General features: G+C 54.2%; 1 protein-coding gene across 3 annotated transcripts in view; it reads left to right on the top strand.

The window, feature by feature from the left end:
- Positions 1-24,081, top strand: part of ATOH8 (atonal bHLH transcription factor 8) — a 35,772-nt gene extending 11,691 nt beyond the window's left edge. The window contains exons 3-4 of one of the 3 annotated variants that reach the window (XR_003794824.1): positions 21,591-22,702; positions 23,583-24,081. Coding sequence is in view for 2 of the 3 variants with exons in the window: in XM_029231377.1 (XP_029087210.1) it covers positions 7,093-7,104 (12 nt within the window). In the remaining variant the exon portion in view is untranslated. Of the gene's footprint in view, positions 1-7,092; positions 7,275-21,590; positions 22,708-23,582 lie in introns of those variants that run through there. The other 2 variants (XM_029231379.1, XM_029231377.1) reach the window with 2 other exon arrangements.
- The last annotated feature ends 3,495 nt before the right edge of the window (positions 24,082-27,576 follow it).

Here is a 27,576-nt window from a genome sequence, read left to right as displayed (position 1 = left end):
AGATGCCTGACTCTCCTGGGCATCCAGGGATGGGGAGTCGGGGTGGGTAGCCAAGTGGCTCTGGCATCCTCCATTCATTCCTTCCTACCACCTCCTCTTTCCTTCCTGGCCGGCCCCTCCCTGCATCCCTGACATTCCTCCCCCAGCCCCCCTTTCAAGGAGGCCCCCTCTCTGGGTTCTCCAGGTTTCCCAGGGGCCCCTTCAAGAGGCTTCCAGCCAGGGAGGCCCTCTGTGGACTCTCCTGCCCACAGCAGGGAGGGCCCCGGCATGTCCCCACCGCCAGCCACTGCCGCTGCTGCGGTGATGGCACGTTGCGATCCTGGGAGTGATTTAATGTGGACCAATTAGATGAAATCTTCATCAAGTGGGTGAGAGAGGAAGCGCCACTGGCTGCTCGCAGGGCGGCTTTCCTCTGGAAAGTGACACGGGTAAATTAAGGGCGTGATTGATGGCTCCATGCAGCGCTCTGTGACAAAGGAGGGTTGTAAACTCTCGGTGAACTTCCCCTGGCATTCGGTGGTGGTCGGTCGGAGGTGTGGATGGGCAGGATGGGCAGGCGCCATTTCCCCCATCTCTGCCCCTCATCCCCCCCTCCCCAAGTCCTCCCGTCAGCCACCAAAGGCCAGAGTGCTGGGCCCCCCTCCTTCCCTGTTCTTTGATTGGAGCAAGTGCCCTGGGCTGGGGAGGAAACTAGATGCTTGGGAGGTGAGGGAAGAAGGGGGGTGGTGGGGTGACGATGCCGAGCAGAGACGAGCTTTTGGCTTCCCCTGAAATCACATCAAATCTAAGACACCTTAGAGACTATCTGGTCCAGCCTCCCCATTGTCCAGATTGGGAGACTGAGGTGTTAGATTGTGGGTAAGAGCATCAAACAGCCCTGAGTTCAAGGCCTGGCTCACCACCTACTAGCTGTATCATTTTGGACCCATTTCTTTACCTCTTCTTGCCTCAGTTTTCTCCTCAATAAACGGGGATGGTGGAAACATCAGAGATTTCCAAGGCCCTTTCTAGTCTGACTCTACAAGCAGAGGTCCTGCCTCACCTCTGAGTGAGGGGCCCCTTGCATCCTGCAGCCCCTCCTGCCCAGCAGGCTGTCCTGAGGCTGCCATCTCCTGAGGACCATGCCTGGACAGCCACCATTGCCCAGAGGACTTAGAGGGAGGGATGGGACAGGGTCTTGGGGCTGCTGGGGCATCTGAGGCCTCTTGGGCCCTGTAACTGCCCTGGTAGATTGGCAGATCACAGCACCACCCCACTCCTGGTGTGTGTGCCTTCCTGCGTCTGTCACTATGCAGGTAGGTGAGTTTCAGGGATGCCCTCAGGGATGGACTTCAGTGACCCGCCCAGTGGCCCTGAGTGCCTGGGATAGGCCATCCTTTTGTTAACCAGAACCAAGGGAGCTGGTGTCCCTGGAGACGCATCCCTTCATTTGTTCATACATTCATTCGTTCAGTGTTTATCGAGCAGTGGCAGTGAGCTCCGTGTTGGGGAATCCCATCCTCAGCACATGGGCCCTGTGATGGGTATTTGCGATGGGGCGGGCTTGACCCTCCCTAGTCCCTGTGGACAGGGCAGGTGGATGTGAGGCTCAAATCACGCCCCTGTTGCCCCTCCCCCTGCAGCCATTCAGGGCAGCCTGAGGGTTTGGGGATGGGAGTGAGTCAGGCTTACATTCTAATGAAGGATAAAGAAAGGAAGAAACTAGAAAATGATGCTGATGTCAGTGACCAGCTGAAAGGAAGTCTTTCATAAATGGTCATCACCAATGCCACTGATGGCGATCTGAGCTGTCCCACGGAGCGCGGCTCTCTCACAGTTCATGTGCCCCAGAGGCTGGGCGACCCTGTTCCAGAACACCGCCTTGACAGACTGTACTCAGTGTTCCCTGATGAGCTGCCTTGTCCCTCCAGACCTGTGTTAAGAATGGGATTTAAAGCAATCTTTCCTTACCCTCTAGGCCTCAGGCACATCCTTTTGCCCGTCTCAGCCCTTCCTTGCTCGGGGTGGGGACCCATATCCCTTGACGGGTGAGTCCTCTATATCTGGACCTCACAGGAGGTGACTTTGAGGGTCCAGGGTCCGTTTGGAAGCCCTGGTCTTGCAGAGAGGCTCGTCGGAGGCTGCCAAGCGGAGAAACAGGTGGGAGGAGTGGAAGGGCTCGGCAGATCGCAGCTCAAGCTCCGGTTGCAGCCGGAGATAATGCACGGTAAGCACCTGGCTCTGGGCCATGTTTCCGCAGCTCCTGTTTTTAAAGCAGCAACTCCTGGGAGCTTCTGAGGAGGAGAGAAGGACGAGAAGCAGAACTGTTCCACACCTGGGCAGGGTGGGCATTGCCGGGCCTGCGGGATAGGAGACGAGCGGTCTCCCACAGTCTAGGGCACTGCCTTCCAGTGAATAATAATAATAATAATACTAACAGCGGCAGCACTTACTAACACTGATGGCATAGCTTAGGCCCTGGCGATAAATGGCCAGTAAGTTCCTGCCCCCAGGTTTCTCACAGGCCCCAGGTTGGCGGGGGTGGGGTTGGGGGGAGAGATAAGTCCATCATGGTGCGCTGAGCTAAGGGCCCTACCAGACACCTGGGTACCGATTGGTGACCCCGGGGCTGGGACTGTAGCCGTGTGTGCCAGCTGGGCAGGGAAGGCTGGCTCTGCAAGGCCAGAGGCTGCTTCTCACCCTGTGGGTGGTCCAGTGCCAGAGGAGCCAGTGAGGCTGGCATAGCTCGACCGTATCTTCTCTCTTCCTGCTGCTTTCTGGGTAGGGGAGGCCTTTCGTGGTGATGGCAGGTTCGAGGGTAGCCGGACCCCTGTTGGGAAGAACATCTTGGGTGCAGACTTCTGTACTTTTGGTGCTGGGGGCCAGCTGAGGTAGCACATTGGTTTTGGGTTGGGGGGTCAGTGGGAGCCGAGAGGGTTCTGTCTGGGTGGTTGAAACCAGGCCTCGGACAGGACCTGGTGGCACCTGCTCTTTCTGTGGTCTGTTCCGGAGCCCCAGAGTATGTGAGGCAGAGTCTCCAACACCGGCTCTGGCTGGATCCAGCCCCTCGTGTGCAGGGTCTCCTGCATCCCCAGAGTCCCCATTGAGGGACACTGTCCTGTCTCTGTCCCCACCTGCCACGTACACAGTCACCCCCACTGGGGCTTTGGTCTCCACTTCTGTAAGGTGAGTTGACCCCAGAAGTGATTTCTAAGGCCCCTTCTGGTCAGACTGTCCGAACTGAGGTCACCTCAGCTCCTTTTTCTGTCTAAATGACAACAGGCGTTTACTCTCCCTTCCCCTCTGCCCATCACGGGCATTTCACACAGATCTGAAAGTTGCTCACAGAAACTGTTGGGACCCCAGTGCAGTGCACCCGGAGAATACTGATACTACCGACGTTCTTAGAGCCTGGATCCCACGCCAGGCGTGGTGCTGGGTGCTTAGTACTTCTGACATATCACCCCGTTGACTCCTCCCGCCACCCCTTCAAGGTGGATCCTGACGTTGTCCCAGGAACAATGAATCTGAGGCTCAGAGGCCGGAGGAACTGGTCAGTAGGAGAGGTGCCCGGGGCTCCTATCACTTCCCTGTCCCGCCCCCCGCATGGAAATGGGGTGGTGAGAGGAGGTCCTGTTTCCACATCCTCCAAGCCATGTTACTGAGTTAAATACCATGTGCTTTCAAAGCCCATGGAGACCGTCTATGCTGGGAAAGAAGGGGGGTGGGTGGGAAACCACCATCAAATTCCCTTCTCGTCATAAAAATGGATGCAATTTATTTTTTCTGGCATTCCAATTACATAGACGTTTGTCGCCAGCTGTTTGTTCTAACACAGAGTGTTCTCTCAGCTGCCGTTTCTCCTCTCTCAGTTGACACCGTTAGTCCACACGGCTGGCAGGGACTGGGATGGAGGGGTCGTGGGCTGGGGAGCCCCCCAGGTTAGCTTGGAGCTGGCTTCCTTGGAACACAGAACTTGGCCCTCTGCTGTTCGCCGGGTGGTCCTGAGGTGGGGGAGAGACTGGGGCACTGCTTTCCCCTCTCCTTTCACACTGTCTTCACCTCTTCCTCCTCTCCCCCACTGACACACACTCACAGACCCCACCCTTCTCCCCACCATGCTGTGTATGAATGAAAACTTGGGGTCTCGGACAGTGAGAAAGAACCACCCTCTCCTGCTCAGAAAGTCAGAGACGTGAAAAGTCCCCTCTGATGCTCTAACCTCCAGGGCACCTCTTTGAGCCAGTGTGCCCCTCTGGAAACCCCTTCAGAGGCTCAGTGGTCCAGGATGCTATAGGTGGGTGTTGAGTTGAGAGAACCCTACAGTTCCTTTCAGTTCTCTCTGGTGCTGTCATTTAACTTTAAGGCACATACAACAGGGAGACCCTTGGCAAGACCATGAAGTAGGGGAAGTGTGGGCTTTGGCGCTGGAGACCTGGGTTTGAATCACGGCACTGGTACTTCCTACCCATGTGACCTTGGGTGTGTTATCTAACTTCTCTGATCCCCCGTTCTCGTGTGTGAAGTGTGAGCTTATAAACCTTCCTCGCCACCTAGCTGGAAGGATTAAAGGAGATCCAGTATGAGAAAGGGCTGGCCTTTTCTCAGTGCCAGAAGGGAAATCTCAGGAATTTACAGCCACAAGGTAACGACTTCATATGGAATCCCAGGAAGGATCATCTCAGGAAAGGGCAGTGCCTGGAATGGATGAATGACCAGACAAAGGGCAGATAAGGGCAAATAATTCTGAATGGGGGACTCCTGTTTGTCCAGCATTCGGGGCAAACCCCCTGGCCCTGCATCCTTAAAGGGGGGCGAGCACCTAGCCAGCCCAGAAATCCCTGGGCTTTCAAAGTTCACGGATTCATACCAAAGAACATGCATAACGTGTGGTTGTACGTGGTAATAATGCTAATAAACAGACTCTCACCAACAATCGCGCTGACCGAGTGGGGAGTGCCCATTGCGTGCCGAGCACCTCCCATACTTTCTCTCTACCCTTTATGCTGACCCCACAAGTTAGCACCACTTCCCCATTGCACGGAGGGGAAACTGAGGCCAAGAGAAGGGCAGTAGCTTGCCCAAGGCCATGCAGCGAGGAAGTGGTGGAGCTGCTTTGAGCACGTGTCTCTTTGGTTCCAAACTCCGAGCTCTTCAGCTGCGCCCGGGCCCTGAAGCTCACATACCGCCCAGCAGGGTGGCCTGAGCCCGGAGACCCCCAACAAATGCGGGTGCAGGGCCTTGTCAGGAGCAGCAGCTCTTATGTAAGCAGCCGGGCTGCGGCGCTTGCAGGCTCCATTGAGCCGCGGGGAGCCCACAGACCGCTGGGGGTGGCAAGGGGTGGGCCGGGCCGGTGGGGGGGGGGTGTCAGCAGCCCCCCGCCCCCAGTGCCGCCGCCAGCGAGGCCTGACACGGGGTGAAGTCGCCCTGGCGGCCTCTGGCTGCAGCTGGGAGCGCGCCTGGTTCCCATTCGGGCGCTGTGGTTTTGATTAGCTGTTCCACAAGGCAGGCCTGGTGGCGAGGCCCTGGGAGCTCCGCTGGAACAGAGGGTCCCCCGCCCGGCCGCCGCGGCCCCCCCTCCTGGCAGCCCCAGACTCCAGATGTTCCGAGCGCTCGCTGGGAAGGCCTGCTGGCGCCACGGAGGGCAGAGGGCAGGGAAAGCACGCGAGCTGGAAGCCCAAGCGCTCAGTCACCGCAGGCCCTGGCAGCCCGCCCAGCGCTCTGCTGGCACATTCCCCAGCTCTCCCCTGGCCATCTGTTCCCAAAAAACCCTTTCAGAGCCTCATCATCACTCAGGATACAACAGCACAAGCAGCTGGTTTGGAGGCAGCAGGGAAAACCGTGCAAAAGGTCCTTTGTGAGAGAGGAAACTCGCTTATGAATAACAGGGCTGGACGCCGTAAAAGTTGGCGGCTGGAATCCGTGTTTCTCAGGCGCCGCTGTTTTCTCCCGACTCTTTATCTCCGCTCTTTATTTGGTTTCCCCTTGTTTTCTTTTAATGGTGTTTCTTCCCCTTCTTGCACCAGTTGTGACTTTTCTTCCTCCTCTAAGGTGCCTGAAGGCCACCTAATTAGGTATCCTGGACGCTGCCGAACTGTTTTTCCTTTTCAAAGCTCTTAAAATGGGAGACGGTTAGAAGTGACTGTTGTCATAAAACCCGGGCTGGAGGAGACGGGGCAGAAAGAAGGTGCCCGGGAGGGCACAGTGTGGGCAGGGCAACAGAAAGTCGTCAACCCGAGGGAGGGTCGGGGGCAGAGAGCGCGCGGAGACTGCCATCAGCTCATCGGAAGGCAACACGGAGACGCTCTGGGAGAGCAGTGGCATTAATGAAACGCTCAGTGCTTGGCACCTCAGCTGATTGCAGTATGACAGGAAGCCTTTTTTAAGAACCGCCGCCACCGCCAGAAACTTCTGGGAGATGTCTGCCTGGAATCTGGGCACCTCCTGGGAGCAGTCACCGGGTGGCCTGAGTGGGGCCCTTGGGCTGTGCTGGGGCGGGGCTGGCAGCTGGGAGGCCAGCATTGGCGGCGGTGGGGAGGGGAGGGCAAGGCCTGGCCACCTTCCTCACACCCCCTGGACCCCTGAGGGGGAGCTGAGAGTCAGGCCCAGGGCTGTCAGGTGGAGGTGGGGAGAGGGACACCTCCCAGGTGTCACATGGGCGTGACCTCATGGGGGGGTCACGGGGCAGGGGCAGGGGACTGGGGGCTTCTCCTTTCCTTTCTCAGTTGCGGCACCCCTTTTTCACTGCCTGCCCCAGCGCTGTCCCGTGAGACCCAGAAGCTCGGCTGCCCCTCACCCCGGCAGTGGAAAAAGCCTGTCGTCCACATCGCCACGGGTGGCCGGTCCTCACAAGCTGAGGCTCGGGCTTCGGAGGGCGTTTCATGTGCGCTTTACTCAGGCGCCGTACTTCACGCCTTTCTCCTCTCTTCCCAGTTTCGGTTGGAGAGGTGGCAGCTCTGACAGGACAAAATATACATAAGTTTATCACAATTTCAGGGCCATTAATCTCCCCGTCTGCAGGGCTGGGCATGGGCCGAGATGCCCCCTCCCTGCTAAGGCCTTGGTGGGCAGCTGCCTGGTCTGGACTCTGAGGCTGCTCTCGTCTCTGCCCAGGGGCCTGCGTAGCTGGGTGGCCTTGCTCAAGTGTCGTATCCGGGAGATGCCAGCCTGACTGCCCACCTATCCAGGGGTCAGTGGCACAAAGGGTGTGAAACTGTTTCGTGAACTCTGTCCTCCCTCCCATGTCTGCTGCCTGAGAAGCTGGTCCCCGTGGAGCCAAAGGTGAGGAGGGCCTGGGGAAGGAGGTGTGGCCGCTGGCCCCAGGCCCCTGGTGATGACGTGGGGGCCGACCAGTGACCGGAACTTGCTTTCCAGACCTGGGGCTTCCAGAGGAACAGTGGGAGGAGAATGGAGGGCAGGGCTGCCCTCCCACTGCCCAGCCTTGAGCCCCTGCCCCTGGCACAGTGGATCGCCTGGCACAGGGGGCGCCAGCAGGCCCTGGTCATCCTGTTTCTACCTGCCCCTGCAGACCGGAGGCTGGTTCTAGGGGAAGGTATAAATCCCTGCCTTCCGGACCTCCTAGTATAAACGTTTCTAGAGGGCGAAGCAGGGAGCCTTTCCTGCCTTCACGGTGCTTAGTTCTCTGCCCAGACTTCACGGCCACCTGGGGCCTGGCCCTGCCGCCCAGCTGCTCCCTGGCTCAGTTCATACCCACCTGAGCCCCTCCCAGCAGCTCTGCTGAAAGCCAGGTCTGACTGCCTCACTCCCCCTGCTCAGGACCCCTCAGGGGCTCTCCACAGGCCAAGGATAGAGGCCAGACTCCCTTACAGGGCAGCTGCCCCTCCCCCTAAGTGACCTGGCTCCAGCCGGTCACTCCCGGTGTCCCAATTTACACTCCATCAACGCGGAACTCCTCGCCCAGAGGGGCTATTTTTGGCCTCTGTGCTCACGCCGTCCCTTCTGCCTGGAATGCTCTTCTACCCTGTCTGTCTGGCTAAGTCCTGCTCCTCCTGGAAGCCCTCCCTGACCCCTACCCCAGCCTCCACCTCAGGGCCCCATAGCATGGCCACCTCCCTGCCCTTACCATAGGGGGGTGTAGAGTCTAATTCAGGAGAGCATTCTATGATACAGTATGAAGTCATGATATATTATGTGATACTCTATTATGTGATATTTTAGAGCTCATTTTGTTGTATTTTTAGGTGAAATGTTACCTGATAAACTATGTGATATTAAAACTCTATACTGCGTTACCTTACGTCACACAATGTGTACACCTCTCTAGCTAGACTGTCAGCCCTTTCATCTTTGTGTCCCAGCTCCTGGCACAGAGGAAGCTGCCGAGTAATGCACAGCGTTCCTTCCACGAAAATCCACACACGCTGGGGCTGAATATTCCTGAGCTGAAGGCAAAGACTCTAGGGAAGAGTGAACTAGGGGCTTTAGGACACAGACAGGGAAGTGCCCCTGGGCTCCCCCAGGCTCCTGTTTGGGGAGTTTGGGCTCTTGTTGCCTTGAATCAGTGCTGAAAGCTTTGCATTTCAGATCACAGAAACCCCTCTAGCAGCAGCTTAAACTAACAGGGCTCCTGTTTCTTACAGTTAGGAAAGGTGAAGTGAGGAGACTGTTCCCTGGCTCCAAGGCTCTGGTGATGCTAAGGCTTCGGGCTTCTTTCTTGGTCTTTACCTCATGACTGCACAGTGGCTGCCACAGCACCGAGTACTTCATCCACACGCTACATCCAAGGCAGGGCAGGGCCTTGCCGGGAAGAGCGTTTCTCCTCACCAGTTCAGTCAGTCCTGTCCAGACATCCCCTACCTGCCCTGGAAGAAGGGGTGCTCTCCCTGAAACGGAGGAGGACATTGGGGCCTCTCATCTGAGAGGACAGTAGGGTCCTCCCTGGAAGGCTCATGCCTGGAAAGTTGACCCTGATTTTTGACAGAGTGGTTTTCTTCCCAATGGGGCTGACCGATGTCATCATAACCTCAACCACAGTGTCAGAACCCCATCTCTGCGAGTTTGCCTACTCCTCCCCCCAGCCCCGCAAAGTGAGGGCCAGTAGCCCTGTTTTCAGTTGACAGCACTGAGGTTCAGAGAACCTAGGTGACCAGGCCACTGGTGACCTGGTTCCTCTTCACAGTGCTTTTCGGGTTGCAGAGCCTTCTCATGCCTCTTATCCTCTTGAGTTTTGCAGTGACCTCCTGAGATCCACGTCACTAACCATGGGAGCTAGATGAGGAGGCTGGGACCCAGGGGGGTGAAGTCACTCAGTGCCACACAGCTGGGTGGGGCCGGGCAGGACCTAGGCTCAGCCAGCCCCGTGAAACAAGCGCTCCTGAATCTAGACCATCACTGCCCTCTGTTCTCCCAAGGTGAGGGGGTCTAGCAGTGACGCGGGTCTGTCTCAGCGCAGCCACTCATGAGCTCTGTCAGCTCGGGCACTTGCCTTCTCCAAGCTTTGCTTTCCTCATGAGACGTGGATAGAAATGTCCATGGGTGAGGAGGGTTCAAGGAAATGATGGCCATGAAAGGGCTACGTCAACTGGATGCACTATGCAGTCACTGGGGCTCCTGGAGGACACTGCTGTCCATCCGGAAGGTGGGCAGAGGGACCTTGAGTGTCCCCTGCCCACCCAGGGACTTAGACTCAGTGGACTTGACTCTGTTGCCAGGCAGCAGACACCGAGTCTGTCCTTCTGCTCTGTGCGTGCGTGTGCGTGCGTGTGTGTGTGTGTGTGTGTGTGTGTGTGCGCGCGCACAGGTTTGTTGGGGCATCTGTAGGCACTGTCTGCCAGGATCAGACGGAGGGCCTCCCACACGGTGGACTGAGTGTCTGGCACCCGGGAGGTGCCCAGAGGTCTTCAAGGGTTTCAGAACTTCCCCTCTTCCCCAGGGGTCAGGATCCACTTTGGCACCCACCCCCTCCACGTATACACGCAGTGGTGCTTCGTTTATTCAACAGAAGCAGAAAAAGATGAATTAAGCTCGAAGGACGCTGTACATTTATTTAAGAATAAACAGTTTTGCGTGTTTACTATGTGCCAGGCATTGTTTTAGGTGCTGGGTCACTTTGGAGAACAAAACAAAGGCCCCACCCTTTGGAACTCAGGCTGAACGACACAAAGGCCAGGCAGGAAAGCTCACAGGAGAGCCCTGCAGGACCTTGTTCGGAGCCCACTGTGCTTAGCTCTGCGCACAGTTCTTACAAGCCTGACTCCCTGGAGGCTCGGGTCAGAGCAGCTGAGCAGAAACAACCAGGAGACCAGCTCCTGGAGCAGGTGCAGTGACAGCCCCCAGAATCACAGCCAGTGGCCTGATGGCGTGGGAGGAAACAGAGAACAAAAAGGGCAACACACCAGGGGCTCAGAAAAGCCAAGAGGCTTGGAGCCATTTAGTGTCGGGGTAAGGGGCCCCAGGAGCCTCAAGGACCTGGGGAGTCTTCTGTAGACTGACGTTCCCGGGCTTGACCTTGAGTTGTCAAGGGGAAGCTGAAGTACATCCAGTAGCGTCTGACGGAGAATGCAGGGAAGTGCATCAATTACTGGGAACTGGGACCTGTCCAAGCTGTTTGGGCACAGAAAACACACGGCTTCCTTTCTCTAGGGAAACTCACTCCTGCTCAGGGGCTTGTTCTCCTGCGGGGGCAGCGCTGCGCGGGTCGGGGTCCTTGTCTGTTTTGCTCACTGCGGGGGGGCCCCCCTGTGCTCCGAATGGAGCCGGGCACAGTCTAAACACTCAGTACATGTTTGCCGAATGAATGGAAGCGTGAAAGCCCAAGCAAGTGAGGTGTTTCTAGCTGTCTTCCACACTATCTCAGGGGCAGCTAGCTCCTCTCTGCCGTGTCCCCAGTGGGGCCCTGACCACCTGATGGGGAGACACAGTTCCTGCCTTGAGGAGCTGACATGCAAGTGGGGGGAGACCCCCCCGACACACACACATACATACACACGTGTCTGTACTGACACGTGGCTGCCTAACCCTGAGTGCTTGGCTTCGCAGCCTTTGTGACCTTTAATCCTCTCTTCAGCCTCAGACAGTAGACTACTATTATTGCCATTTTATAGGTGGAGAAACCGAGGCACAGAGAGGTTACGTAAGTGCTCCAAGTCCTACGGCTGGTGGAATGGGGAAGTCAGGATTCAAACAGAGGCTGTCTGATGCCACAGCCGGCACCTTTAGCGACTACGCTGCACTGCGTCCGTGAGGGTGCTTGTGCGTCAGGGAGCGCATGTACGTGCACTTAAGTGTGCGTGTGGGCGAAAGATCCGTTTCTCTCCCCAGTACTTTTGTGGTATCACTGACGGTCAGGGTGGTGGTGAGTAAAGAGCCCTGATCAGAGATGTCCTACCCTTTCCTGAATCCCACGGTAGCTCCAGAATCTAGCTATGAGGGGCTTAGGGACGATGGGAGGGGCCAGAGGAGGGGTTTGCACACTGTTTTTTCAGAAATCATTTGGTTATTTGGACTGTCCAGGGGCCTGGTGGCCTCTCCCAGCCACCCCATTATTGCCCCCACTGATCCTGAAGTATCCACAGCTAGACTCTGACTGGGCGTCTCCTGAAGACATGCTGTGGGCTTTGCAAAGGCTTGTGGGCCAGCACTTCAGCATGAATTGGCTTGTCTGGTTGATGCCCCCTCGCTCCTGCTGTTGCTTTGCTATAAGGATTGGGGAGGGGAGGGGGAGGGACTTCCCTGGTGGTCCAGTGGCTAAGGCTCCATGCTCCCAATGCAGGGGGCCTAGGTTCGATCCCTGGTCAGGGAACTAGATCCCACGGGCCACAACTAAAAGATCCCACGTGCTGCAGTGAAGATCCTGTGTGCCACAACTAAGACCTGTTGCAGCCAAGATAAATTAAATTAAAAAAAAAGAATTGGGGAGAGGGGAGGCACGGAGATATGCAGAAGCATGATGGGGGCCCCGGGGACACTGTGGTTAGGGGTGTGCGTATATGTGTAGTGTTGGCGGGGGGTGGGGGGCGTGTGTGAGGGTCCTGAGTCGGGGCCCTAGGGACGCTTCCAGGGAGCAGGGCCTTCCTCACCTGGCTGGGCCACGTGTCTGCCCAGCTATCTGCTGCCCTCCAGCCCAGGTGCCTTCTCTGGCTATGGGGCAAGGGCAGGAGCTCCTTGAGCTTCTGCGGTCTGGAAGGGCAGCGTGCAGCGAAGTGGAATTGGCTGGACAACCTCACAGGAAGGGGAGCAGATGGGAAGCTGCAGCAGCTGGGCCTCAGGCCTCACCCAGACCAGCTCGGCCCTTGCCGTGCCCTGTACTGTGGGTGGGGTGAGGTGGGGACCAAGAAAGGCAGATAGGCTGACAGACGTGGAGAGAGAAGCAGAGGGGAGGCCAAGAGAGAGCTGGCACAGAGAGACGTGGCGGGAGCACGGAGAGAGAAGCAGAAATGGTCAGCCTGCAGCCCGAGAAGGGTTGGCCCGGCGGCACCTGGGGTCTCCCTGCCCGTCCCCTGCAGGCGTGGGTTCTCCCTCTGAGCTCTGGCCCGGCTCTGCAAGCGCCGGGCCTCCCACCTTCCCTTAGGCCCCAGGGGATGAAGGCTGAGGCTTTCTTAGCACCAAGAGAGGTGGCAGCTGGGGGGGTGGCTTGAGGACTTCCTAGTCCCAATTGCCAGTGAAGAAGCTGAATCCTCTAGGGACTGAGGGGTCTGCCTTGCTCTGCTGCATCCTAGCGTGTGACCGAGGGCCTCCATTTCCCCATCTGCAAAATGGAAGCAGTGACAACACCTCCCAAGGACTGTACAGCCGCACATGCAAAGGAGTGTGTTGGGCTCCGGACGAGGCCGCCCTCAGCCGATTCACGGACTACTGTCCCCAGGCCTGGGAGGACGACCTGGCCCCCTCTCTCAGGAGCCCGTGGTGGAGCCGTGTGGGGGGAGCAAGTGGGCGATGGCAGCTGCACCAGCCATAACTCGAGCACAGAGGGGTGTAGGAGGAGTCGGTATGAAGTGCTTGGAGGCTTCAGAGGGGAAACACATTTCCCCAGACTGCAGTGAGGTGGGTTTCGGGGCAGGCAGTTGGACTGGAGGCCCCATTGTCCTGGACTGGGGACACAGCAGGGACACAGCCAGCAGAACCCTGCCCTCCTGGAGCCTCCATTCCCGTGGGTGGAAGTAACTCTGCGCAAGGGGGGATGCCCGGGACTGGACGGTGCTCTCTTAGTGCTGGCCTGGGTGCCTGGGTCCCAGCTTCAGCTCCAGCATCTTAGCACAGGAGGGGTCCCCAGTGTTACTCAGTGGTTGTTTCCTACAGCTAGGAAAGTTCTTCTGTATGTCCTTGACTGACCCTGAGGTTTGAACATAAATGTTGGCCCCAGTCAGCGAGCGGTTTAGACTGCTGGACCCACTGTTGCTCCTGACCTGGGCCGGCAGGGCAGGACGTCCTCCTAGTATCACAGGAAGCTGTCTGCACCCTGTAGCCGGGAGCTCCTGGCGATCACATTCACTTCTCTGATGAGTGGCCTGGAGGGACACGGCGGGGGGCAGGGGGAAGAGGTGACTGGACAGCATTTACCAGGAGAGCATTTTGGTGCTTTCTGCTTTGCCCTGGGGTTAGACTGTAAGCTGCTCCAGGGCAGGGCCGCCAGCCCTGATGCCTGTCACAGAGCTGACAGGAGGAACTCAATAAACCTTTGATGACTAAATGAAGTCTTCCCCCAGTTCATGGTCCCCAGGCGGATTCTCCTGGCTCACAAGGGGCTCTGGCTATAACTTTGCAACTCTTAGATCCTGGCACCTTGAGAGCCCTCCCAGCCTGGACACAGTGTGGTCGTTGATTCACACCATGTTCCCGCCCTCAGCAAAGAGCAGCCAGCTCCAACTGCTCATAAATTTCCTGCCTGTCACCCGTGGCGCCCAGGCCAGGCGAGGCGGGAGACGCTGGGGGTGGGCTGGTCCATACTTGCTTCCAGTTCCCTGGGAAGTTTGGAGGCCAGAAGCCCAGGCCTATGCTTGTGCCCAGAATAACCTCAGCAGAGCCTGGCCCTTGGAGAGGTGGAAGCAGATCTGCCAGATGCAAAGATGTATGGGCTGGAGTGTTGGAGAAAACACAAACACCAGCTTGCCGTACAGTTTGCACAAGCTGATTTCACTCCCATGAAATCCAACATAGGTCTGCCTATGCATAGGAGAAGTATGTGGATGGATGGGCCTAGAGATGATCATACTAAGTGAAGCAAGTCACACAGAGAAAGACAAACACCATCTGACGCCACTTATCGGTACAATCTTAAAAATGATACAAGCGAATTTATTTACACAACAAAAACAGACTCAAAGGCATAGAAAACAGACTTATGGTTACCGAAGGGGAAAAGGGTGGGAAGGGATAAATTAGGAGTTTGGAATTAACAGATACGCACCACTATGTATAAAAGAGATAAACAGCGAGGACCTACTGTATAGCACAGGGAACTATATTCAATGTCTTGTAATAACCTATAATCGAAAAGAATCTAAAAATATATATATGTACATATATATATATATATATATATATATATATATATATAACGGAATCACTTTGCTTTGCACTTGAAACCAACACAGCATTGTATATCAACTAGGAAAAAAAAAAAAAAGGAAAAGTATGTGGAACAGCAATCGCCCAGCACTATCATGGTTTCTCTCGGTGGGAAGATGGAGGTGATTTAAATGGTTTTCTTCTGTTCACTCTTCTGTGTTTTCTAACTTTTCTATAATTAACATATACTACTTAGGCGTTTACAAAAATTTTAACAGTTTTTTAAATTATAAATTTATTTACTTATTTATTTTTGGCTGCGTTGGGTCTTCGTTGCTGTGCGCGGGCTTTCTCTAGTTGTGGCGAGCGGGGACGACTCTTCATTGCGGTGGGCGGGCTTCTCATTGCGGTGGCTTCTCTTGTTGTGGAGCACGGGATCTAGGTGCGCGGGCTTCAGTAGTTGTGGCACACAGGCTCAGCAGTTGTGGTGCACGGGCTTAGTTGCTCCGCCGCATGTGGGATCTTCCCGGACCAGGGATTGAACCCGTGTCCCCTGCATTGGCAGGCGGATTCTTAACCACTGTGCCACCAGGGAAGTCCCAAAATCTTTAACATTTTTATTGAGATTATAGTTTACCCATTTAAAGTGTACAATTCAATGATTTTTTAGTTTTTTCACTAAAATGTGGCCATCACCACAGCCAATTTTAGAGCATTTTCATCAGCCCCCAAAGAAACCCCATATGCTTTAGCAATCTCCTCCCTTCCAGCCCTAGGCAACCACTAATCTATGGGTTTCCCTGTTCTGGACATTTCATGTGAATGGAATCCTGTAATACGTGGGCTTTTGTGTCTGGCTCCTTTCACCTAGCGTACTGTTTTCAAGGTTCATCCAAGTTCTGTCATATGTCAGTACTTCATTCCTTTTTATGGCTGAATAATATTCCATTGTATGACTGTACCACACTTTGGTTATTCATTCTTCATGGATGTGACTTAAGTAATTTAAAAGTTGTGCTTATTTTTAAAAAAGAATTCGTCTAAAGCAGATTGGCCAAGATGACAGTTGGTTCCATATGACTATTTCTGGTTACTTCTTTTGAGACTTTTCAGCCTATGATGCCATTTTATGTTTTCAAACACCAGTGAATCACACCAAGGACCCAGCTCTTTGCAGGAATGGGAGCTGGTGCTTACACTGTGGACCAGGCCCTGCTGGGAGCGTGGCTCTCTTGTCCCATTGATTCTTCGCAACTGAGCTAGAAAGTGGATACTGTTACTGTGCTCATTTTATTTTTTTAATTTTTACTGGAGTATAGTTGGTTTGCAATGTTGTGTTAGTTTCAGGTGTACAGAAAAGTGAATCAGTTAGACATATACATATATCCACTTTTTTTCAGGTTCTTTTCCCATATAGGTCATTACAGAGGACTGAGTAGAGTTCCCTGTGCTGTACAGTAAGTCCTTATTAGTTACCTATTTTATATATAATAGGTGTATATGTCAATCCCGATCTCACAGTTTATCCCTCCCCTGTGCTCATTTTAAAGATGAGTAAACTGAGGCTTTGAGAGATCAACCAGCCTGCCCAGGGCCCCAGAGTCCCGCTGGCTTTGAGGCCAAGATGAACCCTAGTGGTCAGCATTTAGAACCAAACCCTTTCTAGCCCATATATTGGTGTGCGTAAAAGTGAAAGGTAAAATAATGCCTGATAGTGTGGGTCTTGAAGAATACTTCTCCCATGCCCTCCCTGCTTGTCTTTCATATTTTAGTTTTAAAGTAACATTGCAATCTGACTGCTCCTTTTAGGACAAACCATAAAAAACAAAAAACTCAGGATTTCAATCCCATTTGATGTCTTTTTCTACACATAGAAGGCTCTATACAAATTGCTTAAATACAGAAAGATGTATGATTTGAAAACAGTCAAAAATGGTTAAATAGGGCTTCCCTGGTGGCGCAGTGGTTGAGAGTCTGCCTGCCGATGCAGGGGACACGGGTTTGTGCCCCGGTCTGGGAAGATCCCACCTGCCGTGGAGCGGCTGGGCCCGTGAGCCATGGCCGCTGAGCCTGCACGTCCGGAGCCTGTGCTCCACAACGGGAGAGGCCACAACAGTGAGAGGCCCACGTCCCGCAAAAAAACAAAAAACAAACAAACAAACAAAAAGGTTAAATAGGTGAAGTGACTGAAAATGAACTTAAAAGGTAAAATAACTTACAGGCAGAAATAATCATTTTTTTAAAATGCCCCCAAAGTGATAAAATCACCCTGAAGCACACAGAAGTGATGAGGAGAGGAAACCAATCCACTTAAAGCCAGGGACAAACTTAGTAAGCAGAGGAGGTATAATTAGAAATTTAAAAACTGGAAGTGAACAAAAACAGACAGATACAACATTGTTCCTGGGTTCACAACAATTACCAAAAGTTCCCCTAAAACATAGGCACAGTTACAAAAATGCTCAGTGTTACATTTGAAATAGGAAACGTATCTGGTGGTACTTAAATGCTACAGTAAATAAAATGCCTGGTAACTGGAAATATTCACACGTCCAACAAATAACAAATATTTATTGAGATGCTACTGTGTGTCCAGACTGTTCTAGGCTCTGGGGCTATAGCAGCGAACAAAACGACCATGTCCCTGCCATTGTGGAGCTGACATTCTGACCACAAATGAGTGAGCAGATAAAAAGATGATTTCTGGGAATTCCCTGGCGGTCCAGTGGTTAGGACTCTGCACTTTCACTGCCGAGGGCACGGTTTGATCCCTGGTTGGGGAGCTAAGATCCTGAATGCCATGCTGTGGCCAAAAAAGAAAAAAAGATGATTTCTGAATGTGATAAACCCAGACACTTTGTCACCCTAACCAAATCACTTCAGTCGGACTCAGCACTTCAGACCTGCTGGAAGGGACCTGGGAGGCATCTTGTCTAGTCATTTTTAAAGTTTGTATTAGTGGGCAGCAAGACCTGTGTTTAAAGGGCATCTTTCGTGTGGAGGGGTCATGCTGCAGGGGGCTCCTCAGGACGGTGAGAGCCTTACCCAGCCATAATCAGAGCCTTGGCCGCGGTGGGAACACCACCCACAGAAGGCCAGAGCCAGAGGGGACGCAAGAGGCCCTTTCAAGCTGTGCTTCTCACGTGGACCCAAGCAGGATGTTGCCAGGAGTTACATGAGAAGGGGGTCTGTGGTGTGGTTGTCACAGTGGGGAGTATGTCCAGCCCTGTTCCCTGTATTTGCAGTTATGCTTGCATGTGTGCGTGCACACACATACACGTCCACACTACGTACACGCGCGCGCGCACACACACACACATACCCCACCTCTTCTGAAGGGATGGCATAGGTAGGTTTGTCTCCTGTCTCTCAGCCACACCAGATTGATCTAGGGGAAGGAATCTGACTGAGGCTGGACCAACTGACTGCCTTCACTGGGTCTTCGGGGTTGGGATGCTGAGAGATTGGGCCAATGGGCAGACAGGCAAGAAAGAAGCAGAGCCTGGAAGTGGCTGAGTGATGTTGGCAGGTACCTGGAGGGAAGGGCCATAGATTGCCCCTACTGAGGTTCAACAAGCTTTCCTGAGACTTTCCCCCGGCCCCTCTGAAATGCCCTTGTGCAGCCTTAAATAACGGGAAGAGTAGAGTGAGTTTCTACTACTCACAATGCAGTTGCAGTCACACAATCAAATGGGTTGGGAAAACACTGGGTAAGTAAAGCCACACGAATTTCTTTACTGTAGGACTTTTCAGAGACTTTAATATGTTCATATACACAGTGACTTTCCAAAGTCGGGCCAGGGTCTGTGATGTTTCCCAAACTCATGGGATATACCTCACCTGGCTAGTGTTCTGAAGAGCACCCTTTGGGGAGTGCTAATCCATGTACATGCACTTGCCGTACAGGTGAAGGAATTAAAGCACAGAGAGGGAGAGTCAGTTCCCCAAGGTCACACAGTTGGTTAATTGCAAAAAAAAAAAAAAGCTCGTGGCACCTAAGGCCTCCCAGTGTTCTTCCCACCACGCTCCAGTTGACATAAGGCTTCCTTGGATGGATGATGCATGCGCTGGCATTCCTGGACCAAGGTGGGTGGTGGGAACGCAGGTCCAGTGTAGACGTTAGGGAAAGGGTGGGGTTGAGAATTGGAGGTCGGGCCTTGGCGAGAGAAACCCCTGTCTCCCTTGCTCTTGGGTGGTAGCCATGGCTTCAGTGGAGTCTGAGAGCCGACTGAGGGCTTGGGGCTGGGCCCGGCCAGGCGGCCGCCTTTACAGGGCAGCCAGTGGGATGGCTTCAGCTGCCCCAGCCTTCCGTGCCTTCCCTGACCGCAGGCAGACTGAACAAGGGAGGAACTCCGGGCCAGTCCTCGGCAGGGCCCGCCCAGGCAGCCAGCGCCGGGATGACGCGGCTGTAAATCACCCCGTGGACCACAGACCCAGTGCCATCCCCACGGGTTTCCTTTCCGCTTCTTAATCCTCCTCAGACTCGGTAACAAAAAGCAGATTCCTGCTGGGGCCAGCCACGCACCATGGGCTCGGAGAATGTGAGCCTGGATTCACCACATCAAGATGCTACCTCCTCTCACTTTTCCTTTTCCCCTTCTTAGCCTCTGTTAGCTGGAGGACACTCCTTCCTCCTGGCTGGGCTCCCTCACCCTCCCTGGACCCCACTTCCAGCCTTGCCCCGGCCTCGCACCTTGGCTGCCTGCCCAGCGCCGCCCAGGCCTGAGGCTCACTAGGGCCTGTGGTTAGCAGCCCCTCCAGCCTCGTGGTTTGGCTGCAGCCCGGCTCCCCGAGCCTCCCTTTCAGCAGGAGCAGGCTCTTTGTGGTAGAATAAACACTGCCGATCTGGATTCAAATCGTGGTGCTGCCAACTCGTAGCACTTACCTCTGAGCTGGGGACGTGAGAAGCTCCCTGGCATGTCAGAGGTGCCTGACAGATGTTTTGCTTCAAAAATAAGTGCTTAGCTGTTTGTTCAGGGTTGTGGCAGGAAACGGGAGAGAAGGATTTGGAACTGCGGTATTAGGGGTGTGCTGTGCCCAGTTAGCGGATGGCTGTTATTCTCCTGCGTCTTCTGGGTGGACTGGGAGCCCCTGAAGAGCCTCCCCACCAGCTCTGACCTCCCCCCAAGCTAAAGCCCGGCAGCCCCAGGACCTTTTTGCATCTCCTGTCCCTGCCTGTAGCAAATCACGCCCTCTGGTCAGTTTTCTCATGAGCAACACCAAGTTCAGCTGCCAGTGTGAAGGACTGCAAGGGACTGAAAGACCGTCTAACCTAGGGGTTTCCCAGTTTGCCCCAGAGCACCTGGGTTCTCACAGCCATCCCAGGCTCCACATTGGAAGGCAGACTGTAGACTCTGGGCTCCCCTCTCTCTGTGTCCCCTGTAGTCTCCCGATCCAAATAGACTAGAACCACGTTCATCTGTTTTCTGGGTTCGAATTCCCAGGTCAGACTTCATTTCTACTACAGCTGAGGACTCTGTCCTCTTATAGATGAAGACACTGTCATTTTATAGATGAGAGCACTGAGGCCCAGCTGGCGGGGGCATGGACTGCACCTAGAGTCAGCCTCTTGGCTGCCGGTGTAGTGTCTTGTCTGAAGGGTGTAGGGCAGCGGTCCCCAACCTTTCGGGCACCAGGGCCCGGTTTCGTGGAAGACGGTTTTTCCACGGACCGTGGGGGAGGGGAGGGTTCAGGCGGTGATGGGAGCGACGGGCAGCGCCTCCTGCTGCGCAGCCTGGTTCCTAACAGGCCGCAGACCGGTACAGGGGTCCCGGGGGCTGGGGACCCCTGGTGTAGGGAGAAGGAGGTAAGGATGCCATTCCCGTGGGGGGACGGGGCTGACTCTGATATCCCTCAGAGGCGTGACCTGGGGGACTGTGGTATCAGGACCAGGGGTCCCTGAGCTTCCTCTACAACCCCGCCCATCCCCCAAACCAGCAAAATCAGCAGTGGCTCTGAAATGCAGCAAGGTAGGGGTGGGGAGTAAGGGAACGATGTGGGCTCTGGCAGCAGCCAGTCCTGGGTCCAGATGCTGGCTCCATCCCTTACCGAACCTTTCAAGATTCAGTCCCTGCCTGGGCCATAAGAGTCCCTCCCGAGCCCCTCCCCGGGCAGCTGCGAGGATCGAGTAAGAGGAGGTGCCATGGGTGCCGGCACCTGGTACAGGTCGGCCTTCTGGAGTCAGGACCAGTAGGGGCTACTTCTGACCATTGGTTGTTTTTCGTTTGTTTGTTTCTTGGCTTTTAAAAAATTTTTATTTATTTAATTTTTATTTTTGGCTGCGTTGGGTCTTTGTTGCTGCGCACGGGCTTTCTCTAGTTGTGGCGGGCAGGGGCTACTCTTCCTTGCGGTGCGCGGGCTTCTCATTGCGGTGGTGTCTCTTGTGGATTCTCATTGCGGTGGCTTCTCTTGTTGCGGAGCACGGGCTGTAGGCACATGGGCTTCAGTAGCTGTGGCTCGTGGGCTCTAGGCTTGTGGGCTTCAGTAGTTGTGGCGCACGGGCTTAGTTGCTCTGCGGCATGTGGGATCTTCCGGGACCAGGGCTCGAACCCGTGTCCTCTGCATTGGCAGGCGGATCCGTAACCACTACGCCACCGGGGAAGCCCTTCTTTTTGTTTGTTTGCTTGTTTATTGAGGTATAGTTGATTTACAATATTATATTAGTTTCAGGTATATAATATAGGGATTCAAAATTTTTATAGATTATATTCCACTTAAAGTTAGTGTAAAATATTGGCTATAATGCCTGTGCTATACAATATATCCTTTTAGCTTATTTATTTTATTTTTTGTTTGTTTATTTTTAGTTTTAAAAAACATTTATTTATTTATTTGGCTGTGCCGGGTCTTAGCTGCCGTTTCTTAATTTTTTTAGTTTATTTTTTTATATTGGAGTATATTTGATTTATAATGTTGTGTTAGTTTCAGGTGTACAGCAAAGCGATTCAGTTTTATATATAGATATATACAGATATCTATTTTTTTTCAGATTCTTTTCCCATATAGGCTATGACAGAGTATTGAGTAGAGTTCCCAGTGCTCTACAGTAGGTCCTTGTTGATTATCTATTTTAGATACAGTAGTGTGTATATGTTAATCCCAACCTCCTAGTTTATTCCTCTCCTCCCATTGGTTGTTTCTTTCAGGAGTGACCGGCCATGGGCTTGTCCAAGGACTCTGCTGTGGGCCCTCTTTCCAGTCAAGCTTGAGGAGAAGGTGAGCTCGCCAAGTCCAGCCTTGTCGTCCTCTCTAAGTTGCCACCGGATGCTCAGACCGCCACCTCTCAGGACAGAAGCTTGCCTGCCCCCCTCTCGCCCTCTCCCCCACCCCACCCCGCAACCACTCCACAGTGACTTTGCACTTTGCTCTCTGCCTGGTGGGACGGGGAGAGCAAAGCCTTCCCCTTGCCCGGGCCTGAGGCCCACCGTCTGGCTGCAGAAATTCATTGCCAAAGATTCGACAGAGACACTGAACAAAATGGGGTGAGAAGACCCCATAGTGAAAAGCCACACTGTTGCTCTGTGATGTTTACTCCTCCTGTTGCCCGGGTCCCATCTCACGCCAAAGACGAGTCAGCAGTTCCACTAGGAACTTGTGGAAAGGATGGACGTTTGGTGACTGTTGGAAGCGCTTTGACCCTCTGACCCGGAACTCCCTTTCTACAGCTGGGCCCCGAGCTGGCTGGACGCAGATAAGCCTTCTGGCTTATCTGTGATAGGGAGGCTGTGACAGGGAGGCTGGGGTCGCCTGTGGGGTGAGATCTGAGATCCTGGCCCCCCTCTCCTTCCCTCTGGCTGCCCAGGCCTCTGACCCTGATTTTCCCATGTTCCCTGGGCCCAGGCTCCTTCTTGGGCCCTAAGCATCGTGAGAAGTGAATGGGAGGGTGGGGGGCAATACTGACCACCCGTACCTCACCCCAGGGACTTGCCCCAAGCTGACCCCCAGCCGGTCCAGCCAGCCACTCCTTGCCAGGGGCCCGCCCTCCTGACTGGGCACACAAGATGGCGCCCTGCCTGGGGGCCGGCGGGCTGTGATGGTTGTGCAGGGGGGCAGGGGGAGGAAGGGACCAGGGGAATGGGCCAGTATGTGGGGAGGCGGGCATGTTCAAAGTCAAGGCCTGTTCCTTCCTTGTGCACAAGGCCAAAGCTGCTCACGTCTGTGCTCAACCATCTGCTTCAAATTGAAGTAAAAGCCCCAACGTGTAAAGAAAACACTTGCTTGTGTTGATGGACTCTGCGGGCGACCAGGACTTTGGCCGGTCAGTTGGAGAGGGTTGTGGGGGGAGGGAGAGGTTGAGAACCCTTCGGGAAGTGAGATGTGTGTGTGTGTGTGTAAGGGAGTGGGGCCCTCGCCATGGCCTTGGCCTGGACTAGTGACCAGGAGGCCAGGTCAGGAACATGTGAGGAGCGTTCTCGGCTTCGTGCCTCGTTCACTCCAGACTGTGAGTTTATAAGGTGGGGACTGAATTTTTAATCCCATTGTACAGATGAGGAACCTGAGGCGGGGAGGAGACAGGGCCAGGCAGTGACAGAAAGAGTTCTCACATCAGGGCGGCCTCACTCCACTGCCTGTGCTCTTAGCGCCACTCCAGCCCCGTAGGCCAGCTCGTGCCCGAAGTCTTTGTGTGGCCTTGGCCTAAGATGGGGCAATAATGGTTCAGTGGGGATGGGGGAGGGTTAATAAGAGGACAAGGAAAGGACTGTCAGGCCAGAGCGCTGTGTAGGAGGGGCAGGGCTGCCCCAGGAGAGGGGAGGTGATGAGGGAAGGAGGCTGTGCCCTTGCAGAATACGCACCTGTCCCATGGTTCCGCCCAGTGTCACCCTCTCTTGTCTACTCCCGGGCTCCTGGGCTGGGGCTGCAGTGTCTGCACCTCCTCTTGCACCAGTGTTTTCCAGACATGGCTCTGGCCAAGGACCGAGCTGTGTGGGCTGGTCCTGGATCTGGGGCAGAAGCAGGGGCCACAGGCTGCTCATGGAGCTCCTCAGAGCAACAGTGCCCTGGAAACAGGCCAGGTAGAGTGGGCTTGGAGTGGGGAGCGGGGGGAGGTGGTCACAGTCACCCCAGGCCTCTAGGCACAGATGACAGACTCACTCTGGTGTCCCTCTGAGCCTCTGAGTAACACTGGTGGCATTTCCTAGGGAAGCAGGAAATGTGGACCAACCTGCATCAAACTTGTTGACAGAAGAGGACCCTGTTACTAACGGTTTGGGGAGATACCCCCATCCTGCTGACAAGGGAGCAGACCCGTGGCCTTTCTACCCAGAAACAATACTGGCCTCTACTCCCCACCCCTCTCCTGCTCAAGGCCTTCATTGCGGACTTCCCTTCCATTCCGAAGCACCTGTTGATCGTCAGCTGCACGGCAGACTCTGAGCTGGGTATCAGGAGTAGAGAGATGGAGGCCACGCAGTGTCTTCACGGAGCTCAGAGTTCCGAACAGAAGGTGGGACGGACAGATAGGCAAGCAAATAACTGTGATACAGTTGGATGACTAGGGTGTTGTTGGAAGTTTCGGGAAAGAAAAAGGTAACTCTCCCTGGGGAGGTATCATGAAGGGCTATCCTAGAAAGGAGCTATGTGGGTTGGGTCATGAAGGATGAATAGAAGTTTTCTGAGCAGAGGAAAGGAAGAAGGACTTTATATGCAGAGAAGTATTCAGCCCTCGAAAGACATTGGAATCACCCGAGGAGATTTTAAAATACGGACGTAAAGTATTAATACCAAAGTTCCATCTCTAGAAATTCTGCTATATTGGTCTGGAGTGTGGTCTGGGCATTTGGGATTTTTAAAAGCTCCCCAAGTGATTCCAATGTGCAGGCAAGGTTGAGAGCTACTGGTTGAAGTGGGCTGAGATCTCTGACAAGTGATTTAGAATCACTGATATGGGATACAAGCTGTGCCAAAAATGTACAGGGATATGTGTGTGTGTGTGTGTGTGTGTGTGTGTGCGCACGCACGCGCATATACAAATAGACAAGCTAATAATTGTGATACCGTCAGACCACGGCATGAACGTACGCACACAGGTATGTGTGTATATGAGTGATTGAAAGTCCACGCTTTTCTTTCCTTTTTCAGCTTCTCTCCCAGTACAGCAGCTTGTGTTCTTGTGCACACACAGGTACACACACACACTCCTTCTTGTGTGCATAGGCACACCCAGATACCCACTGTGTACATTCCCAGGGAAGGGAAATCCATTTCACATGGATTCAGATTTCGTCGGCAGCCTTCTCAACAGTTTGTGTAAACAACCATGCAAGAGGGCCCTCACCAAACGAAAAGTTATGAAGAACCACCCTCATGGGGCCTTGACAGCGCCTGTCCTGGTGCAGCCGAGGGTGTGGTCACAGGGCCCCTGCAGATTTGTTTGCACACACACCCTCTGTGCTCCGTTGTTTGCTCTGGGTCCTGGCTCCACGTGCCGGGCATGGCTCATCAGACACCAGCCACAGAGGGAGGGTATCCATGTTGGAGGCCACGTGTGTACACACGTGTCTGCACCTCTGGTGCATGCCTGGTTCCTGCAGCATGCTTGCTTCCTGCTCTCCAAAGGACAAAACTGCAAAGAATGGCTCTGCGAGTCGGAGATCTCCCCAGCTCAAGGCTGAGCCTTCCAAGACTCTTCAAAAACTCCGTGCACACGGGCTGCCCGCTGCTTCCCAGTTCGGCCTCGGACAATGCCAGTAGAGAGGTGTGACTTCTGGGGAGGGCCTTCCACGCGTCCCTGGGCCCCTTTTTGGTCTCACAGCGTGGCCAGGGCCCCGGTGGATTCTGTCACCCCACACTGTCCTTCCTCCCGGCCCCATGGCCCACTGCGCTGTCCTAGACCTCCTCCTTCCCCCGCCCCCCTCCACCTCACCTTGTCCTGTGCTGTCCTATTTCTTTTCCTGATCCCTCCCACCCATCTCCCCTTCCTTCCAAGCCAGTGAGAGAGGCAGGAGCCGGCAGGTCTCAGGGGCTGGGAACTGGGTAGCAGAGCCGTGAGCAGGGACCATGTAGGGAGCTGAGGTGCAGACAGGGCTCCTTTGTGCCCGAGATACAGGGCAGAGACCTGGGTACCGCTAATTAGGCTGAGCCGTACTGTAAGGCAGCCAGGGCAGGCCTGCTAGGGGCCTGGAGCAGGGGTTGCACTTGCCTCCCACCTTCCACACTGCTTCCGGGGCTAAAAGGGACTGTTGCCAGCAGCCCGGCTGACAAATAGCCTGGCCTTCTCAAAGCAAGACTCAGACATCTCCGTCGTGTTTCCTTCAGCGGATTTGTGTTGCCATTCTCCCTCTGTCTCTCTGCCACCTGCACAGCTGCTCTCTGTTTCCAGGCTCCAGGACGACAGGAAGGCATGGAGGAGACCCTGCCTAGGCGAGGGGTGGAGAGGAGGGGGCGGCTGGCTTGGCCCTTTGCCCCAGGGTCCTCACCTTCTCACGGGTCCCCTCTGGTCCCCTGGACCCCAGACAAGCTACGTCTGCCTCCCTGAAGCCAGGCACTCCAAGGAACTTGGATTCATAAATAACGACTTTGTTTTATGGCTATGCGGGCATGTGTCTAATCTCCACATGGTGCTATGAATTCCTAGAGGGCAAAGATTAGGTCAAATACATCTCCAAATCCTTGAAAAGGCCTTGCAAAATGTATATATTGGTTTCTTTGTTGAATGAATGGATAAAAATGAAAAATATGGTAAGTCACGCATGTATTTTCTTCCTTCCGCAAATAACTACCAAGCAGCTAATTTATTCAAGACCCTGAGAGACTCGGACACAGGCCTTTGCCAAGGCTTCAAAGAGGCTCAAAGGGAGAAAGTCCAGAGCAGAGTGGAGCCCAGGCTGGGGGCTTTTTGCTCTTTCTGTGGCTGAGCCTTTGAGAACTGTGCTCCTGCAAAGAGGAGAGCTTCATAGCACCTGCACCTGGCATGCAGTAGGTGCTGAATAAACATTTATTGAAGGTGTGTGGATGAATGAATGAATGAACGCTGCCCCACCCTCATGCCCCTCCTCAGACATCTCTAATCGATGGTGGCTCTTTTTCTGCCTGGTCCCTGAAGCTGCCCGAGTTCAGGACAGTGCTTCAGGCAGTCACTATTAATCCATTGAAGAGATGTGCTCTCTTGGCCATCTTGGTCTCAGGGCCATCCTGTGGTAAGTGGTAGGTGGGGACACCCTCAGACCAGCCTCCTGGGGCACCATCAGGATGATATGACTGAGGATATGTGAGGAGGTGGCCTTCCTTATGCCCATAGGGCTATGCGGCCACCTCCTGGCTGGCCTTCCACTTTCTGATCTATTCCCTGCCGCCCCTTCCTCCTGCTGATGGAGGTGGTTCCTGAAGCTCCTGCCCTGGGCCCATCGCCTCCAGGCAAAGTCCAGTCTCCTTAGCTACCTATAGGACTTGTCACGGATGGTCACATCCCCTCCCCCAGTGACTCCAATGCCTCCCCAGACTCAGTGACCTCCAGTTTGGGCAACTAAGGATGCCGGCTGAATCCTATCCCCAGGTGTTAACAGCCCTTCTTTCTTAATCATGTCTCAATTCCCTTTCCTCTGGCTGCCCACAAGACAAGATTCTTTCTGGACCCTCGTGTTTACTGCAATGGAAACAGTTCCTGTTTAATCTAACTTTCCTCTGGATTGCATCCACCCAGGCCCCTGGTTCCCTAGGGGAAATCTAGTTTCTCAATCCCAGAACCTGGACAGGCAGAGAGGCCCTGCTTAACCCGACAGCAATGGCCTGGGTACATGTCCTCCTATCCTAAGGACTCGTCTTTCCTGTTCGTATATATTAATCAGAACATCACTTCGCTGCCCCATCTTCATTGAGAAGCCAGCATTGCCCCAGATCTCTGAGGATTCTTGAGGGGCTCACATCCCATGGTTATCTCTGCTTTGATCTAATTATCTCTCTCTCAATCGCCTCCTATGGCTGATGCCTTCTCTTTACTCTGCTTTAGTTCAAGGGAACACAGCCACTTTCCCTTGATTTCCCCAAAACATCACTCACACAAGGCAGTTGTGTATAGAGGAATTATTTTTCTCCTTCCTGATGATTTTTTAAAATGTTTACACTCACAGAAAACCAAATAAGACCTTGCCTTTTTCTTCCCAATTTATTTAGCTGATTTCATGTATTTTTGACAGG

Source organism: Monodon monoceros, unplaced genomic scaffold (genome assembly GCF_005190385.1).
Source record: "Monodon monoceros isolate NGI ecotype Baffin Bay Population unplaced genomic scaffold, NGI_Narwhal_1 Super_Scaffold_19, whole genome shotgun sequence".
NCBI lineage: Eukaryota > Metazoa > Chordata > Mammalia > Artiodactyla > Monodontidae > Monodon > Monodon monoceros.
The sequence above is the reverse complement of the archived record's forward strand: the minus strand, read 5'-3'. Positions and strand labels throughout refer to the sequence as shown.